The sequence below is a fragment of the Myotis myotis genome, unplaced genomic scaffold, assembly GCF_014108235.1.
Source record: "Myotis myotis isolate mMyoMyo1 unplaced genomic scaffold, mMyoMyo1.p scaffold_m19_p_5, whole genome shotgun sequence".
In the NCBI taxonomy this organism is placed as follows: domain Eukaryota; kingdom Metazoa; phylum Chordata; class Mammalia; order Chiroptera; family Vespertilionidae; genus Myotis; species Myotis myotis.
In genome coordinates, this window is record NW_023416357.1 from 96,009,405 (window position 1) to 96,028,193 (window position 18,789).

At 43.7% G+C, this 18,789-nt stretch overlaps 1 protein-coding gene across 8 annotated transcripts in view; it reads right to left on the reverse strand.

Moving 5' to 3' along the window:
* CUNH16orf72 (chromosome unknown C16orf72 homolog) overlaps window positions 1–18,088 on the reverse strand; it is a 35,785-nt gene extending 17,697 nt beyond the window's left edge. For 2 of the 8 annotated variants that reach the window (XR_004967475.1, XM_036308706.1), the window contains exons 1-3: window positions 15,950–16,764; window positions 15,297–15,377; window positions 3,959–4,234 (exon numbers count right to left, since the gene is read on the reverse strand). Coding sequence is in view for 7 of the 8 variants with exons in the window: in XM_036308706.1 (XP_036164599.1) it covers window positions 3,959–4,234; window positions 15,297–15,377; window positions 15,950–16,175 (583 nt within the window). In the remaining variant the exon portion in view is untranslated. Of the gene's footprint in view, window positions 1–1,532; window positions 3,431–3,958; window positions 4,235–11,025; window positions 11,187–15,296; window positions 15,378–15,949; window positions 17,284–17,965 lie in introns of those variants that run through there. The other 6 variants (XM_036308707.1, XM_036308711.1, XM_036308708.1 and 3 more) reach the window with 6 other exon arrangements.
* Window positions 18,089–18,789: the final 701 nt, after the last annotated feature.

An 18,789-nucleotide genomic window follows, 5' to 3' on the forward strand; every position in this document is an offset into this window, starting at 1 on the left:
AGATAATTTTGGTCTATCTCAAATATGTTTAAATAAAAACAAGGTGGCAGGCATTAAGTCAGCGCTCAGTAAATTTGTTCAGTATTTGTTCAGTATATTTTTGATAATGTTAAAACAAGGACTAAAGGACTAATCAGTTTAGCGTATGCTTGTGATTCTTTGACTTCTCTGAATTTAATATCAGATGACTAGATCCCATAGTACATAGAAAATAAGTTCCAAAATAATGCACTGGATTATAGTTTTTAAGCCTCAAATACCCCTTGGTTGACATTTTTTATTGAAACTGTTTGATAACCATTAACTGATGCACTTTTGATTGAAACTGTATAAAGTCTAAAGCTGATGAGGGTACTGATCAGAGGGATCTCATCCTCACTGTCTACATGAAGTACTCTACAGATATCGTACATCTTTGCCATTTTCTTTGAATAAAGAACATATTTTAGGTATATTTGGGTGCATTTGGTACAGGTGAGAATTAGAAGCTGATAAAGAAAAAACTAGCCCTGACTGGTTTGGCTCATTGGATAGAGCATGGGCCTGTGGATTGAAGGGTCCCAGGTTCAATTTCAGTCAAGAGCATGTACCTTGGTTGCAGGCACATCCCCAGTAGGGGGTGTGCAGGAGACAGCTGATGGATGTCTCTCTTCGAGTTTCTAACTCTCTATCCCTCTCTGTAAAAAATTAATAAAATAAAAAAAATAAAAAATATTATCTATATATATAAAAGCCTAAGCGACTGTTCGACTGGTAGCTATAACGTGCACTGACCACCAGGGGGCAGACGCTCAATGCATAGACATGGAAACGTGGAATAGACTGATGAATCTCAGAGGGAAGAGGGGAGGGGGAGGACAGGAAGAGATTAACCATAAGATCTTATATGTATACTAGAAGCCCGGTGTATGGATTCATGCACTAGTGGGGTCCCTCAGCCTGGCCTGCAAGGATCGGGCCAAAATCAGCAGTCCAATATCCCCCGAGGAGTCCCGGATTATGAGAGGGTGCAGACCAGGCCGAGGGACCCCACTGGTGCACAAATTCGTGCACCGGGCTCTAGTCCTTTAATAAAAAAAGAAACTAGAAAGGTAATTATCCTCTGGTAAAAATGAACAGGACATAATATGTGAATCAATGTGACCTACACTCATGTTTGCTTTGATTATAAACTCAAAAAGTCTGCCTCCGTCGGCCTGCGGACTGAAGGGTCCCAGGTTCGATTCCGGTCAAGGGCATGTACCTGGGTTGCGGGCATATCCCCAGTGGGGGGTGTGCAGGAGGCAGCTGATCGATGTTTCTCTCTCATCGATGTTTCTAACTCTCTATCTCTCTCCCTTCCTCTCTGTAAAAAATCAATAAAATATATTTAAAAAAAAAAGTCTGCCTCAATATACCAATTATTTTTACCTATGCCCGCTCTTGCATTCCAAACTTCATGAATTTAATTCTTCCTTCAATTGTATTTGGCTAAGCAAATTATATGCAAAACTGAATTCTGACAAGCATGTGCCCTAATTAAGATGTTTCAAATACATTTTAAAAGATCATCTGAACAATTTTCACTTCAATTTACAGACTATTCAATAAAACAGATCATGAGTCATTACTAAGTTAGTCATTAAGCTGTATTTACAATTTAGTTAACAATACCCTACCATTAAAAATAATTCAAATTACTTGAAACACTCAAATCAGACTAGTATTTCCAATAGGCTGATGCTCTCTAAAACCACTAGAGCACAAAACTCAGTATCAATTATGTTTCTGTATACTCTTTCAAGGGGCCCTATTACTTTACCACAACACACATAATTTTAACTACATTAATTCAGTGTATGGACCCTAGTAATAAGAGCCCACTTAGTCTCCGATATATTCTGGATTGGCACTACTTGTTATATTTACTGGTAAATTTATTGAAGGAAAAGATTATTTTTCTACACAGCTTTGTAAGTAAACTTTTTTAAACCCTCACAACTTAAACTAAGTTAAAACTATAAAGAATCCCTTCTTAAACCTATTATTTAAATTCCGAAAGTTCAGTAAAATATTGAATCACAAACTGAACAGATTCAATTTAAAAAAATGTAAGGGGATTTGGAGAATATAGTTGCTGTTTGGGAAGAAGGCTGGCTTCGCCCTTTGTACAATGTGGGCAAAAAGTAGGTTTACAGTTTTGAGTATGCAAAACAGAGATTATTCGTCTATTGTTATTTATTAATTATTGTATTATTTTCCAAATGAACAACTGTAAACCTACTTTTGCCTACCCCTGTATATAACTGCATTAAAACTGAAAACAAGAGTGGCTCTTACGTTTCTCAAAACTATCTTCTAAAGTATAATATTGCCTAACATAGAAAAAGACACTTTTAACAGTAGAAATATCGAGTCATAAATTCGCTTGATAAAAAAAGAAGCAAAAGACTTAAGACAACTACATCAAATGCATTAAAATTAATCTGACAGCCCTGGATGGGTAGCTCAGTTGGTTAGAGCATCGTTCCCATATGCCAAGCTTGCGGGTTCAATCCCCAATCAGGCACGTACGTATAAGGACCAACCAATCAATGCGTAGATGAGTGGAACAACAAATTGATGTTCCTCACTTGCTCTCCTTTTCACTCTCTCTAAAAATCAATTTAAAATATTTTTTAAATAAAATTAATATGACAAACTCTATACTTTTAGTAAATTTTCCAAATTAATGGTAAAAGATGTGAAACTATAATTCAATAGGAACAGATAAATCTGTATTTTGCCTGAGTCTCGAAAGTTCTGATGGCGTAACTATTCCACTCTATTAGAAAGAGCAAGCAGTAAATATCACATCCATACATCATAGTTTCCTGCAATAAATGTTTTTGTATTTTTTAATTTATCCTAAACTAACTCACAATGGGGGGGGAGGGGGCAAAAACTTTTCAAATCCCATGTTCTAGTTTTAAGATAAGGAATCAAAGTTTGCCACAGAGAACAAAAATCTCTATAAGCATTAAAGTTTCAAGGATACAGAAGCCCTTTGTGTATATTCCACTATTTTTATTACCAGCTTACTTTGTTTTAAATGACCTACACTATGGCCCAAATGTTAACTTTTAACAGGACTCACTAATCACTTCTATATGCTTACTCACTGGCACAATCCATGTTTCACCTTGGCTTCAATCAAGTATTATTTTATTGTTTATAGCAGTATTAAATGTTGTCCTATAGAAGTATTTCTCCTAGTTCTATTTGAAAGTCTGTATTAGAGAACAAGCAACAACAGACTCATTGACTACATACATACCCAGACTTCTCCAGTAATATTAAACCCCTCAGCCAAGAATGTCTTTTTTATGACAGGTCTGGCCTGGGGAGATGGTAGCAATAATTACTGAAGTGGACCTGTCCTCTGACAGTCTGCCTAACAAAGCAAAGGAACCTAAGGGACAATAGACATAAGGGAAGTTGATTATTCTTCCATTTACCCACTCCCACTTGGTTCATCATCACAACTCTCACCTTCTACAGGCACATGAACTTGGGGTGTCAAAAGAAGTTCCCCTGAGAGCTATACCAGCCTGTCATTGACTAGGCTCCTCCAGAAAATTATTACTCTGGTAGAATTCTTAGAACACAAGAACTTCCTCTTTGCCTCAGAGAGTAAGAAAACATGTACAATATAAGTGTAAAGCAATAAATTCTAATCAATGCTACAAAAGACTGTTATTGTAAAATCAGTAAGCTCAAACTAACTTTCTAAAAACATTTTTTAGAATGGGTTGGCTAATATTAAAAAATTTGCCCATATATGTTCTTAGCTTCCATTCTATTTAAACATTTCTAGAGCAAGTAGTTACTATAATGGGGGAAAAAAAATCATATATCTGGACCTAAACCTAAATATGAAAATGGATCCACAGGCACACTCTTAACCATTTTCCAAAGAAATATGTTTAAACGGCTTTACCATGCAGAGCTATGGCTTCCCGGAAGGGTTGCAAATCAGTCTCTACAGATGAGCTAGTTTCCGTTGAAGTAGCTCGGTTAGGGGACACTACAGTCAGTCTTGGGGGAGCTCTAGAGTTTCGTGGTGGAGGAACTTTCCCACACAGGAAGCTGATCAAATCTTCTCTACGAATAGTTCTTCTGCGCTTTTTAACCCAAGCCAACACATCCTTATTGCGTCGCTGATAGCCAATCTGAATTCCAATATCAAAACTTCGCTGATGGGTGTCCACGCTTTCTGTTGGAAAAAAGAAAATGATACATGATCATCAGTAGAACCATGCTGCATTTAAAAAAAAAAAGAAAATTTTACAAGTTAACCAAAATGAGTATCATGAAGTATGGAGTGCTCTAAATCTATCAGTAATCTATGAATTATATTTTTGTTTGTTATACATCACATTTAATCATAATGTTCTAAAGTCAGATAACATATCACATAGTCCTGGAGCTTCTGCCATGTTCTTTACAAAACTTAAAAGAGAGACTACTTATTAGCCAAATTTCCATCTTTAAATTGCTATTCCCTTAAAAAGCTTGCTATGAAACTAGTTCGTTTAATAATGTTAACAATGGGTAAATTATTAAATGTTTATTAGTACTATCTATACTCAGCTTCACCTGAGAAAAGGTTAATACAAGTCCGTATCTTGAGAGTGGTATTGCTGTCCCCTTATTGCAAGAGAAAACAGGAATTGAGCGCCTGAGTAACTTCACGAAGGTCACAGAATAATATATACTACAAGACCTAGAACTTTGCTCAAGAGACTGCGGTTCTTATCCATTAATCTATACTGCTCTCCTTCAGAAAAAAAAAAGTGAATTCTCATGAATTCTAAATAGGATCGTTCAATGGATGACTAAATATTGCATATCAATCAGGCCTCGCTCACCCAGCAGCATTCATCATGTTATTTTGGAGATGCACTCCTACTGACCAGTTCAGCACTGACCAGGGGAACATACTGAAAGCAGCAGCAAACTTTTTAGAAACGGGGGAAATTAATTCGGATCGACTACTCAACAAAACTGAACAGTACGTGGAAACAAAAAGGTTTCACTCATTTCCCTAGGTATAGCTTCATTCTACTCCAGTACCCAACAGTTTTCCATAAACTCATAACCATTCCAATTCCAAAAGACCTTGCCTTAAAATTTCTGGCCTCCCAGTCTCCCTGTAGATTTTTCCCCCTTATATAAAGAACCAGAATGTTCAAGAAAACAATCCCTGAAATTTATTTTTAGTTGTGCTACTCAAGCAGCAGAAAACCACCAGTATATCTTTAATAGCCCAGCTGGTGTGACTCAGTGGTTGAGCATCAACCTATGAATAAGGAGGTCAGGGTTCGATTCCTGGTCAGGGCACATGTCTGGGTTGCACTTGATCCCCAGTGTGGGGTGTGCAAGAGGTAGCTGATCAATGATTCTCTCCCATCACTGATGTTTCTCTCTCTCTCTCTCTCTCTCTCTCTCTCTCTCTCTCTCTCTCTCTCTCTCTCGCCCTCTCCCTTCCTCTCTGAAATCAATAAAAGGCCAAGAAATGTAGATGATTTTTTGTTAAGCAAGAATCTGCTTTTACAATAGATCCAGAGATAAAGAAGAACTACCTGTAATTTTTTAGAAATATTTTTACTAGAGGCCCGATGCACAAAATTCATGCAAGAGTAGTCCTTCCTTCCCCCGGATGCCAGCACCGGCTTCCCTCTGGCACCCAAGACCTGAGCTTCCCTCCCGCCGCCGGCAGACACCCAGGACCCAGGCTTCCTTCGCAACCCCCGGCTTCGTCTGGGAGGTAGTCTGGAAAGATGTTCAGTCTATAATTAGCATATTACACTTTTATTATTACAGATTGATTTCAGAGAGGAAAGGGGGGCGGGGGGGGGGGAGAAACATCAATGAGAGAATCAATGATCAGCTGCCTTCCGCCCACCCTACAATGGGATCGAGCCTACAATCCAGGCATGTGCCCTCACCAGGATTTGGATTGTGACCTTCTGGTTCATAGATCTACATTCAACCATTGAGCCATGCGGCCCAGCATGGCCTTTTTTTCTTTTTAAATCCCTTGTCTGCTACAAAGATAAATTCTGAAAGGAGTAGCAATAATCAATGAAGAGCAGTGTCCCAAGAAGAAAAACAAGAATTCAGACATCACAGAGGCTCTTAAACTGTATGAATTTCTATTATTAAAAAAAGATGGCAAAGAGGGCAACACAAGCAGAACATTACAAAAGTTATTCCTTACCAGATGATCATTCCTTATTGCCAAAAAGTTAAAAAGAAAAAGGGAAGTTGTCCATGGGAGCACTCTTAAAAATATTAAAACTCCATCCCAATTTTGAAAAAGTAGATTCTAATTTTACAGATATAAAAAGCAGCTTAAAAATGAAGTCATTTCTCCAGTATTTCACTACCAGAATAATGGCCAACTTACATGAATCAATGTCTTCTGATTTCTCATTTCACATAAACAAAAAGGAAGCATGAACTCCATCTTAAAGGCAAATTGTATTTAAGAGGACAATAGAGCACTTTTCCACCTCTCAGTCTTAAAGACTTAGATGAAGCCACCCCTTAGAGGAGTATATAAAAATTCTAAGATGACCTTGTTAAGTTGTGTCTAGACCAGCCGTTTGAAATGAATAAAACTAAAAAAGACCGTACCCTTTTATGTAATGATGTTTACTTTGAATTTATATTAGTTCACACAAACACTCCATCCATGCTTTTGTTCCGGCCCTCCGGTCCAGTTTAAGCACCCATTGTGGCCTTCGAGTCAAAAAGTTTGCCCACCCCTGGTCTAGACCTTAAGTTTTCTGAAGAAATGGAAGCATTTTAAGAGAAATCAAGTCATCAAGAAAACTAAGCCCATCCCAAAGAAGGGAGAAGAAACACAAAATATATGAGCCTAGAGCAGTGATGGCGAACCTATGACACGCGTGTCAGAGGTGACACGCAAACTCATTTTTTTGGTTGATTTTTCTGTTAAATGGCATTTAAATATATAAAATAAATATCAAAAATATAAATCTTGGTTTTACGATGGTTGCAAATATCAAAAAATTTCTATATGTGACACGGCACCAGAGTTAAGTTCGGGTTTTTCAAAATGCTGACACGCCAAGCTCAAAAGGTTCTCCATCACTGACCTAGAGGAACCCAGGTTTCTAAAAACCTGCCCTACACCTAAAAGAATTGTAATCAAGTTCATAACTGGAGAAGCTTCTCTTTTTCCAAACACAATGACTAAGGAAATTTCATTTTTCAAGAACTAAATGGAGGTAGGCCCAGAACTAGATATACAGAGGGGAAAAAGTTGGAAGCATGAAAGGGACACAACAAACCCAAAGCAGGCTTTGATGGCACAAAGATGAAGCAGACATGTAAATGTACATCTGACAAAACAGACAGCAAAAAAGAGAAGCTACACCTGCTACAAACTTTCAGTAAGGTGGTTTAGTTTAAAGAAACTGACAATCCGGGAAAGAAAGAGCTTGGCAAACAAAGTTTTGGTTTGTTCTGATTAAAGGCACAATAAAGTCTCAAAATTTAGATCTGCAAGGAGTTGATGATTTAATCAGATTTGAAGAAAGTTGGAAAACTCAATATTCACTGGTGTCGATGAGTTATATAACTAGTTGTGAACTTCTTTTATAGTGTATGCAACCGACAAATCATTTCATCTCAAAAATTCTGCACAAGTTTCATTATCCAAACCAAGAGCACACTAAAAATTAGGCATTTTGTGACTTTTACCTACTAGAAGATAGAGTAGGAGAAAAGCAGATATGACATTTAAGGTCTTCTGGTACACGCTTTTGCATTGCCTGGACATAGCTTAGTTTTATACCATTAACATCTCCTGAAAACAAATTCAATTACTTTCCCACCCAGATTAATCCAACCTGTTATTTTCCCTAAATAGAAAATCTCATGTTGACACTAAAGCATTTAAAATATAGTCCTATGTTTATTTAGGACTTTAGCTACTTGGTTGAAAATAAAAACCCTCCCGCAATACTTTCAACTAAGTAGGAAAAACCTAAATGCTTACTGGAGAATCTTAGGCATGACTAGATTAGCTTTTAATTTAAATCGCAGGTTAATTTAGTATCCAGCTAAACATAAACACACAGGATGGCCTCCTGAAAACTCTCAGCTAGACTGCTTTGAATACATCTGAACCCTGACAATATTACCCAAATTCTCAAAGTACATCTCAAAGAAACAGTGGGGGACAGTCTTTGGTCCAATACCATCTGACACCAATGTCACCATGGAAAAGGGCCATTAAGCTTGAAGGTTAGGCAAACCCCAAGGGCATCACAAAATGTCAATCTAACCTTTAATCATAACACATTCATATCCTCATTCAAGAAATACTGATTCATGGCAGTCAGATGTCCCACATTTCATATTTTTTTTAAAATGTTTGAATATAAGCAGCTGAAATTTTAATTTGAGAGATTTTTAGAAGTCTAACCCTCCAAACCACTGGAATGGGGCAGTTGTCAAATGATTTCTGAGGTCAAGACCAAATGCAACACTTCCTTACATGATACACTGACAAAATTAATCAGATTTCACTATTCATTGTTTTTCTGATACTCACAAACCTTATGAGTCCACCAAAGCAAATATTCCAATTTCATAAACTAAGGAACTGAAACTGAGGCTCCAAGGGCCTTACCCAAAGTTAGGTGGCACAGTTACTTCTACAAGGTATTTCTTCCTCAACAATAGAGAAGCCATTTTCCATTCTCCTTAGAGCAGGGGTGGGGAACGTAAGGCCCGATAAATCATTTGATCTGGCCTTGTGAAAGCACTAGGGGTAAGTTATTGTTTGATCAAATATAGGAGGCTAATTTTTAAGTTAACTGTCTATGGCCCTCGAATAATGTTATAAATATCCAAATGGCCCTTGGCACAAAAAAAAGGTTCCCCACCCCTGCCTTAGAGGATCTACAAACCAGAATAGCACACCACTACATCAAAGCAACTCTTCAAAGGAATACTTAAGAATCAAATCTGCACTAACCCAACAGTCTGGGGGGGGGGGGGGGGGCGGGGGGTAATCAAAAACAAAGATCTGGCCCTGCTCGTGTGCCTCAGCTCAGTGGTCGAAATGTTGACCCATGCTCCAAGAGGTCACTGGTTGGATTCCCGATCAGGGCACATGCCTGGGTTTCAGGCTCATTCCCCAGTGTGGGACATGCATTATTGATGTTTTGAGCTCTCTCTCTCCCTTTCCTTCCCTCTCTAAAATTAATAAAAAACGTTTTTTAAAAAAAGAAACAAATATCTGAGTCATAGCCAAAATAAAATTGTTTTAAGAAAATAACTATGTATCCCCCAAAGAGGTAGTATCCAAAAATAAGCACTAACTTCTAGCTAATTACATGTTTACTTAATCTTCACCTACCACACAAAACAAAGGGCAGGAACCAAGGAAGAATCATTGCAGCCACAGTTGCCTGGCATCCCATCCTTCTTCCTTTTCTAAAGGCCCTCCAAGTTTTTGTTTGAATAGCTCTTAGGGAAGCTTCTGCAGCAAATTTGCTTAAGGGGTGGAACATGTGGTTTAGTCCTTAATTAATCTGCACAATCCCAAACTGTGGCTATGATGCTGAGCTCTGAGTAAGCATGTGACCCAATTTTGGCCAAGAAACTGTAGAAGTCATTTGCTAGTAGCTCCTGGGGAAAAAACTTTCCTGGCTCTTCTAAGCTTTACTGAGTGGCTCTAAGATGTGAGTTGCCAACTTACTGTAATTAGCCTGAAGACAAAGCTCATACATACATGTGTGAGTACACAAGAGTGCAGAGCCAGGGAGACTGAGCCACTGAATTCAGTCAACCTCACCCTCCAAGTGAGGAGCCAATCCATGTCCATACCACTGAAGCCAGCCTAACTTGTATTTTTCTGGTATTTGCTGCCAAAACAGCCTTTTACACATTAAGTAAAATTATTGTCTTTTATAAAAACTTACAAACAGCCCTAACCGGTTTGGCACAGTGGATAGAGCATCGGCCTGCAGACTGAAGGGTCCCAGGTTCGATTCCGGCCAAGGGCATATACCTTGGTTGCGGGCACATCCCCAATAGGAGGTGTTGCAGGAGACAGCTGATCAATGTTTCTCTCTCATCGATGCTTCTAACTATCCCTCTCCCTTCCTCTCTGTAAAAAATCAGTAAAATATATTTTAAAAAAAAAACTTACAAACAGCCCTAGCCCAGTGGTCGGCAAACTCATTAGTCAACAGAGCCAAATACCAACAGTACAACGATTGAAATTTCTTTTCAGAGCCAAATTTTTTAAACAAACTATATAGGTAGGTACATTGTTATTAACTTAATTAGGGTACTCCACACTCAAGGGGCCAAAGAGCTGCACGTGGCTCGCGAGCCGCAGTTTGTCGACCACTGCCCTAGCCGGTTTGGCTCAGTGGATAGAGCATCGGTCTCCGGACTGGGTTCGATTCCAGGCATGCCCAGGTTGTGGGCTCTATCCCCAGTAGGAAGCACGCAGGAGGTAGCTGATCAATGATTTTCTCTCATCATTGATGTTTCTATCTCTCTCCCTCTCCCTCTCCTCTCTGAAATCAATAAAAATATATTTTTAAAAAATTACAGACAGAATCTAATAACAATATTAGGAATAACTGAGGCTACTACTGCTCCTTATAAGTTTAATACAATTTAAGACAGAGTTTCTAACTGTGATCCATACTAAGGCATTTTGTACAAAGTCTTAAAGTTCAATAGTTTTTGCAGCAAGGATAGTCACAAACAAGCTCCAAAAATTGTAAAAAGCTGAAATCCCAGTATCTGTCTTCAGGCAGCATATGCTTGTCTGCCCGTTTGCTTATATATCAATCCACAAATTTTCAGTATGTTCAGTTCACTTTCAGTTTATATGTATATATTTGTGTGTGTGTGTGTGTATAATACATATATATCCAAAATGGCCCACTGTAGTGAGACAACATATTATAAACAGAATTTAGCACCAAGATGTCTCAAAAAGCATACTATTTTTCACCTGAAAATTTTATTATACTTAGCCATTTTAGGGGAAAATGAAGTAAAGTACACACCATGTAGTTTATTCCAACACAAGAAAAAAAGTATAGACAAAAAATAAATTAGAGTATCTTCCCTTCCTCTTCAGTACTGCCCACAGCCAGAAACATCTGAAAAAATAAAACCTGATCACCAACAGTCAACCCTAACACTTGAATACTCACTATATGCCAGCACTAAACTAAGAGCTTTGTACTAAGCTGTGAAGACTAATCCCTGCCACTTACAGTTAAGAAAATGAAGGAGCACAATGGGTAAACATCTTGCTCCACTGTCTGTCTCCAGAAGTTTACTGCTATGTTATATTAAGTCTAAATTCTGAACTCAGATAATCCAGCAGTAGACTCCATAAGGTTGCTGGCCTGGAGCAAATGCTATTAACAGGGAGACCAGAAACATCTTTAATATAAACAATATCAAGAGAAAGCTCTCAACATGTGGTAGAACTCAGCATGCAACTGAAGTTTCAGAAGCAGTTTTAAAATGCGAAGAGGCAAACAAGGCATAGCATAAAAAAAAGAATTAAAGAAGAAAAACCTTCACAAACTGAGAGAAACAAAGAAGTGGCTCTACAGGTTAATATCAAAAGCACTAGCTTATAGGGGCTGCTGAAGAGCTGAGCACCAGCTGACACCTCAGTCTGACCATGTGAGGCTCCTAGGATGGCCTTGTCCTAGAAGACAACCTAAACAAGTAGCCCATGAAGGAGGAATCTGGAATTAGATAAGGAGAATATGTACTTTCCTAATGAAGAGTCAAAAGACAGAGACTGGAAATCAATCACCCAAGAAAATGTGGTGGGTGGGTGGTGGAATTAAGAAGCAACACACAGGCTTGGCCAGTATTTCCCAGTAAGCATCAACCTGGAATATATTAAAATGACCTCAGTAACTTTTCACTCCCTTTAGTTGCAGACATCAAAAAATGCACTAGACTAGGCAAAGGAGACACAACCTGACTGAATATTGAACGAACATCGCCCTCTTTAGAGTTATCAAATCAACATAAAAACGAGAACCAGCATCAGGATTTTCCTTCCCCTTTCCAAAAAAGGCTGGCAAAGTCTGGCCCTACTTTGTGGAGAAGGAAGCATGCATTCCATTTTGTTGAATTCTGTCCACTCACATATCCCAACTCACTCTCCTCCAAATCCTTCCAGCTATATTTTCTGCCTAACCAACATAATGTTCAATTTTTCGTAAGACCACAGGGGCCCTCTTCTAGGCTTGTACCTCATTTCTGACCTTCCAATGTGCTCATTTTTAGAGACTATGAAGAAGTTGGTGAATGTACCAAGCTACTCCTAGGCTGCAAAAAGAGCCATTTTTTAGCTTGCTAGGTTAATTGCTTAATCATACAAAATACAGGAGCACCACCCAATTAAAAAGATCCCCTCAAATTGCCCCCCTTGTAAATTACATTTAAATAATCAGAACTGTGAACATTCTGATTGAAATTTACCACTACTTAATGCTGCATACACTTGTGACACTACCTTGCCAATTTTATTAGACCTATTTACGGCATTCAATTATTCCTACAGTTGAATTGTGTTCTCTACACCACACCCTGAAAAGGAATAACAATGTAACTTCAGAGCACTATCCACACTCTCCTTAAATCAGATAAAAAATGTTGCTACACTACCAAACTCCACAAACCACAACTTACCTTTTCTATCAGGTACAAAGGAATGCATTTAACAAAAATAAAATACAAAGTAAGAGTAATTCAGTCTAACAATACAGCATTTGCAATTCAGCATTTGCAATAATGCAAGAATCTCAGGTGATGTCTATTTCTAAATAAATGAATATTACATTGTTTCTAAACAAATAAAACTAATAGACTTTTTGTAAATCAAGTAATCAACTGGAGATTTCAAAGTTCAGCTTCTAAGCCCATCTACTTATATGAAGAATTTGCACTAAAGAAAACTGCCAGCTTTAGCCCTAAAGAAGTAGAATCTTGTAGACAAGAGCACCAAAAACTAAAAAAAAAAAAAAAAAAAAAAAAAAAAAAAACTAGAAAGCATTCCTATTTTTGTATAACCTAGGCCAGTGGTCAGCAAACTGCGGCTCACGAGCCACATGCAGCTCTTTGGCCCCTTGAGTGTGGCTCTTCCACAAAATACCGACTTCTGCACAGGGGCCACGAAGTTTCAATCGCGCTGTACATGCGCGCCCACACATGGTATTTTGTGGAAGAACCACACTCAAGGGGCCAAAGAGCCACAGTTTGCCGACCGCTGACCTAGGCAAACCTGGCACATACAAGGCACTAAAAATGTGTTGCCTTCACCTTTAAATAAAAAGCCAATTGCAACAAGCAAATGGATACCCCATGGTACCATCATACAACAGAAAGCTACTCAACAAAACGAAAAAGAAAAAAAGGCACTGAGCTATTTATTAATGCATGCAATGTGAACTCAATCTCAGCAAAAGGAGCCATACACAAAAGCTGCATACTGTAAGGTTCTATTTATGAAATTATGGAAACAGGAAAAACCATTATTCAACAATCAGATCAGTGGTTGCTTAGGGACTGTGGTGGAGATAGAATTTCTTAACAGTGTTTGTCAAGTGTTTTTAAAGGGTAATTTTAAAGCATGTAAGTTATGCCCCAAGAAATCTGAGTATTTTAAAAAATGAGTTCTATGTCTTACTTCAAATTTCCCTGTCTGGATGAAACCAAGAGCCATCCCAGAGAATATTTCTGTTAGCAAACTACTCAGGAGTCAAAATTTAAGGAACTTGCCCTGGCTGATGTACTTCTGAGCATCAGGCAGGTTCGTTTGTACCTGGGTTGTAGGTTATGTGCAGGGGAAGCAACCAATTGACAGTCTCTCTCATATCTGTTTCTGTTAATCTCCCTCCCTCTCTCCCCCCCTTCCACTCTAGAAAAATCAATGGAAAAATATCCTCAGATGAGGATTAACAATAAAATCAAAGTTGATCCCTGGGGCACGTTTTAATTGTTTCCCTTTTTTTGATAAGCCTGGACTATCGGTTCCTCATTCCCTAAAATTAACATTTTACTCACCAGTTTCAGTTTACATTCTCAAAAAAATGCAAATTCTACCCACAAAATCTCACAATAGAGTATTTTTCTTATAGAATGCTACCATCATTTGCACATTCTTACACAAAAAAAAGAATCTGAGAATCAAGTCACTCCACAGCCTATTTTGATAATTTTGAAATGCAATGAGTTCCATTACTGTTACCAGCAGCTTCTAGAAGTTTGAAAGCATTTAATCATATCTTTATTAAGATTAACAGTCAAATTCAAATCCTTTTTCCATAGAAACCTTGCCCCACCCCCCAAAAATTAAACCCAAATTTCCAAATCTTCAAAATCAGTAAGACACAAAATCTCAACCCATTGTCACGAAGAGAGCACAATGGGCAAGAACGTTTACTTTAACATATCTCCGTGTCATCACAGAAGAGAAAAATTAACTCCAGAAAGGCACTACCATAAAACACAACTCTTAACTTACACTCAGAACACAGATTTCCTGTCAATGCTGTACAAGTAGATACAAGGTAGTTTCCAAGATAAATACTTGAAGTTGCTAGGGAAGCGCAGCGTGTAGATGGGCACAGGTTATTTCAATTAGCTAGTTTACAACGCACTTACAAATGCTACAGACGATCATGCTCTAAGCTGTCCATCACAAGAATCTTTTCCACAAGGTGCCTACAATTCTCCACACGCCCCCCCCGCCCCCCCCCCCCAACCTCGCTGTGGTGCAAAACCATTAACTTTCTTCCCTTGGGCGCCTTTTCCGAAGAGAAGCTCCTCTCACCCAAAGTCAGCTCAGGGCTTCTTGACCTGCGCACTATTTGACATTTGGGGCATGGAGGTGGGATGGGGTGAGGGTAACGGGTCTGCCTCTAGCGAACAGGATATTCAGCAGCCCCTCCAGTGATGACATTCAAAAACGCCCCTAGACGTAACCAAATGTACGGGGGGGGGGGGGGGGGTGGAGAGGGGAGGAGCGTCAAAATCGCCCCCAGCTGAAGATCCTCGATCTCGCTAGAATACCACCATTTCCAAGTTGCAAGACACTCGGGGTTCATCTTTGGGTACAGGAGCAAACACTCCGGCAGTGTGGGTCCGGGTACAGGTGGCCCACACATTTGGAACGCGGGCCTTTCACCCTGACGCAGGCGCCCTTCCCCTAATCGGCAATGCAGCAAGGTTATCTTTACCTTTGTAGAGGTTGGTGACGGCGGTGGCTGCGTTTTGGAAGGGGACCCAGAGAGAAAGTCCTTGTTGCTGACACACTCGGTCTGAAAAAGTGGGAAAAGGGAGGAGGGGGAAAAAAAAGACGGAGAAAGAAATGTTATTTGGGCGTCAATCATTCAGGAACGGCCATATTAGGTTTCGCCATTTTGTTCCAGGGTTTCGGGATCCCACAGTGACTGGGAGGAAGGCAGAAAAGGGGGCCGCGGAGGGGTGGAAGGGGAGCCTCGGGGTCCGGGGCGCAGCCCGAGGCCCAGCCACGGCGCAGGGAGGTGCCCTGTCCCCGCCCCGAGGCCGGCTTCGGGCACAATAGGGCCGGCCCTGTCGCCTCCCTTCGCCATTTTGTGACTGGGGGCTCCTCCCCTGCCCTCCCCGGCCCGGGCCCCCCGGCAGCCAGGCCCGAGGAGCGGGCGGCCTCCTCGGGGCCGGCCCCCAAAGCAGACCTCCCCCGCGCCGGCCCCGGCCTCCCCCGGGCGCCCCCGCGGCCCGGCCTCCGCGCCGCCATCTTGTGAGGAGGGGGCAGCGGGGCGGCGGCCGGGCCGGGGAGGCCGCCCGGAGCCCTCGGCCGAGGGTCGGGCCGTGGTGGCGGCGGCAAGATGGCGGCGGCGGCGGCCCTCACCTTTGTAGAGCTGGGCCACGGCGGTGGCCGAGTTCTGGAAGAGGTGCCACAGCTTCTGTTGCTTGTGCTCGGGCTGCGCCCCGGCCGCCGCCTCGTCCTGCAGCTCCGGGGGTAGCTGCTCGTCCTGCTCGGCCTCGGCCAGGCACTGCCGCTCCCACTTGGAGAACCAATGCTCGGGCCCGTGCTCCTGAATCTCTGCCTCGCCCTCTTCCTTCCGCTCCTCCATCCTCCGCGGCCTCCCGCGGCCTCGCCGCCGCCGCCGCGTCCTCCTCAGGCTAGGCTCCCGCGGAAGCGTCGTCGTCAAGCGGCTCGGTGGCGGGGCCCAGCGGCCGGCGGCGGCTCCTCGCGGCGGCCCAGGCCTCCTGCTCCCCGACGACCTGCGAGCCCCGCCCCGCGGCCCCGCGCTGCCCGGGACGACCCCCGCCCCGGGCCTCCCCACCCCTGGGCCCCGCCGAAGGTCGCCGAGGGCCGGAGGACCGCCGCCGCCTCTCGCCTCTAGAGTCGGAGCCCGTCTACCGTCCCCCCATGGCGCCGCGGCCCCCCGCCGTAGGGCCGCCGCTGCTGACAACCGAGCCCTCCCAGCAGCCGTGCCAGCGCCAATGAGCCCACACCGAAAACTAAGGAACGTCGTCGCCACCGCCGTCGACGCCTCTGCGGCTGCTGATCCCCGCCCACATGCCGACTGAGGAAGCACCGCCCACTGGGCCCTCCCCTGCCCAATTGGGGCGCGTCCGCTCCGAGGGTTCCCATTGGTCCGATACAACCTGTTCCGCGTGCCGATGTCTGAACATAGCCCCGTGATTGGTTCCTCCACCTGTCTGCCATAACATAACCAATCGGCGGGGGAAAGAGAGAGCACGTCGGGAAGGGTGAAGTCGTAGAAAGAGGGGGGAGAGCTGACAGTGGTTGCGTCCAAGCCAAAAAAAATAAAAGTGCGCATGCGCACTTGCCCGCTGCCCCAGCCCCTAGGCCTCCAGCGGGAGTCACGTGACCGGCCCTGCGACCGCACCCGGGGCGGGGGTTTTTCCGGTGCTTCCAGGCCCTAGGAGACGCAAAATTGGATCCGGCCACTGGGCCGCGGGGCTGGAAGGGCGTGGTGGGTGACAGCCTGGTTAGTCCGGTCCCTTGGGCTTCCACAAGGAGGAGGGAAATGGAGGAATTGAATAAAACACCCAACTTCTGTCCAAGTGTGCAAAGTGCTTCCCATCTGTGTATTTCACTGTCCCATTTCTTAGATGGGCAAGTCGAACCTCAGAGCCCAAAGAAAAATTTTCCAGGTTGCAGGCCGGCGGGCCCTTCCTGTGTCCTGCAGGGCGGCCCACACCCACAGAGCTTATCACGGGGAGCGTGGGGAAATCTCTGCCGCCCATCTCCCCGCCTCCACCGCGAGCAACCCGCGTCCTCCGGGGACACGTCTCTGGACTAGACGGCAGCTGCCGCCCAGCCGGCCCGCGAAACCGAGAGCCGAACAGAGAGGGTGCCGAGGCCCTGGCGCGTCTGAGCTTTTGCGAGTGAGGCAGGCAGCCCCCGCACCTGTCCCTACAGCACACTCCCGGCCCACGTGCGGCCGCTGGCGTCACGCGGCAGCCCCCGCCTCCTCCGACCGGAACCCGCGTGGCCGCGCTGAGTGGGAGGCCCCGCTTCCAGGGGGAAAGTTCTGCGCGGACTCTCGCTAACAGGCCGCGCGCAACAGCCCTGTCACCTGTGTGCCCGCACGGGGCTGTGCGCCTGCAGGGCTCTGCCCCCCCCCCTCCCCCCCCGTGCGCACCTGGGGCGGCCTGCGCGCCGCGGGTACCGGTGGGGCAGCCTCTGGGGCTCAGGGTCTGGGGACCGGCAGCCACGTAAACGGGCGTGGACCACTCGGAGGCAAACGGGCCCTGTTGCAGGTCACGCTGGCGGCGGCCAGGAGCCCTGGGGCGTGGGGAGGTCGGCGTGCAGCACCATCTCCCACCAGCTGCCGGGTTGCGCTCCTACAAATGTGGCTTTAAAGCCACCGCCCCTGGAATAAAATCAGACCTCCTCCCGGAGACCATCGCGTCCCCGCAGGGTTCGGTCCCGCCGCCTCTGTTCATCTCGCGCCGGCCGCTGCTCCGCTCGTGCGGTTCCAGCACACGGGCCGGGCCGCCTTTCCGTCCTCCCGGGGACTAAGCGCTTTTCTGCCTCAGGGCCTTTGCCCTAGGAGTTTCCTCTCCGGATTCTTTTCCTCCCCCCACCCCACCCCCCACCCCGCCCCTTGGCTGTCATCCTCCCGGCTCTACTCGAGGCCCGTGAGCACAGAGCCCCGTTCCGACCAGCCTGTTTCAAAGCGGCGCCCTCCCCCTCTCTCCCATTGCCCGGTTGCTGTCTTTTCATACCTTGTATCACCTTGAACAATCTGCTATTGGTATGTCTGTTTCCTTAGTATGCTCCTCTCACCAAAAAGTAAGTTCTTAGAGCAGGAATCTGGGCAGATTCCTGGTTGGATCTGAAAACACAGATTTAGGAAACAAGGGGGATGGAGGCCATGGCGGAAAGGACGTGCCAGGCATAAGTAAGGGTTGTAGGGGAACCCTAAGTTCATCAGGCCCCCCGAAGGGCAGGACACTTTGTCCATCCGGATTCGAGGCACACAGCCTAGCAGTGATGGCGGACTTACGACTCGCGTGTCAGAGGTGACGCGCGAACTCATTTTTTTGGTTGATTTTTCTTTGTTAAATGGCATTTAAATATATAAAATAAATATCAAAAGTATACATCTTTGTTTTACTATGGTTGCAAATATCAAAAAATTTCTATATGTGACACGGCACCAGAGTTAAGTTAGGGTTTTTCAAAATGCTGACACGCTGAGCTCAAAAGGT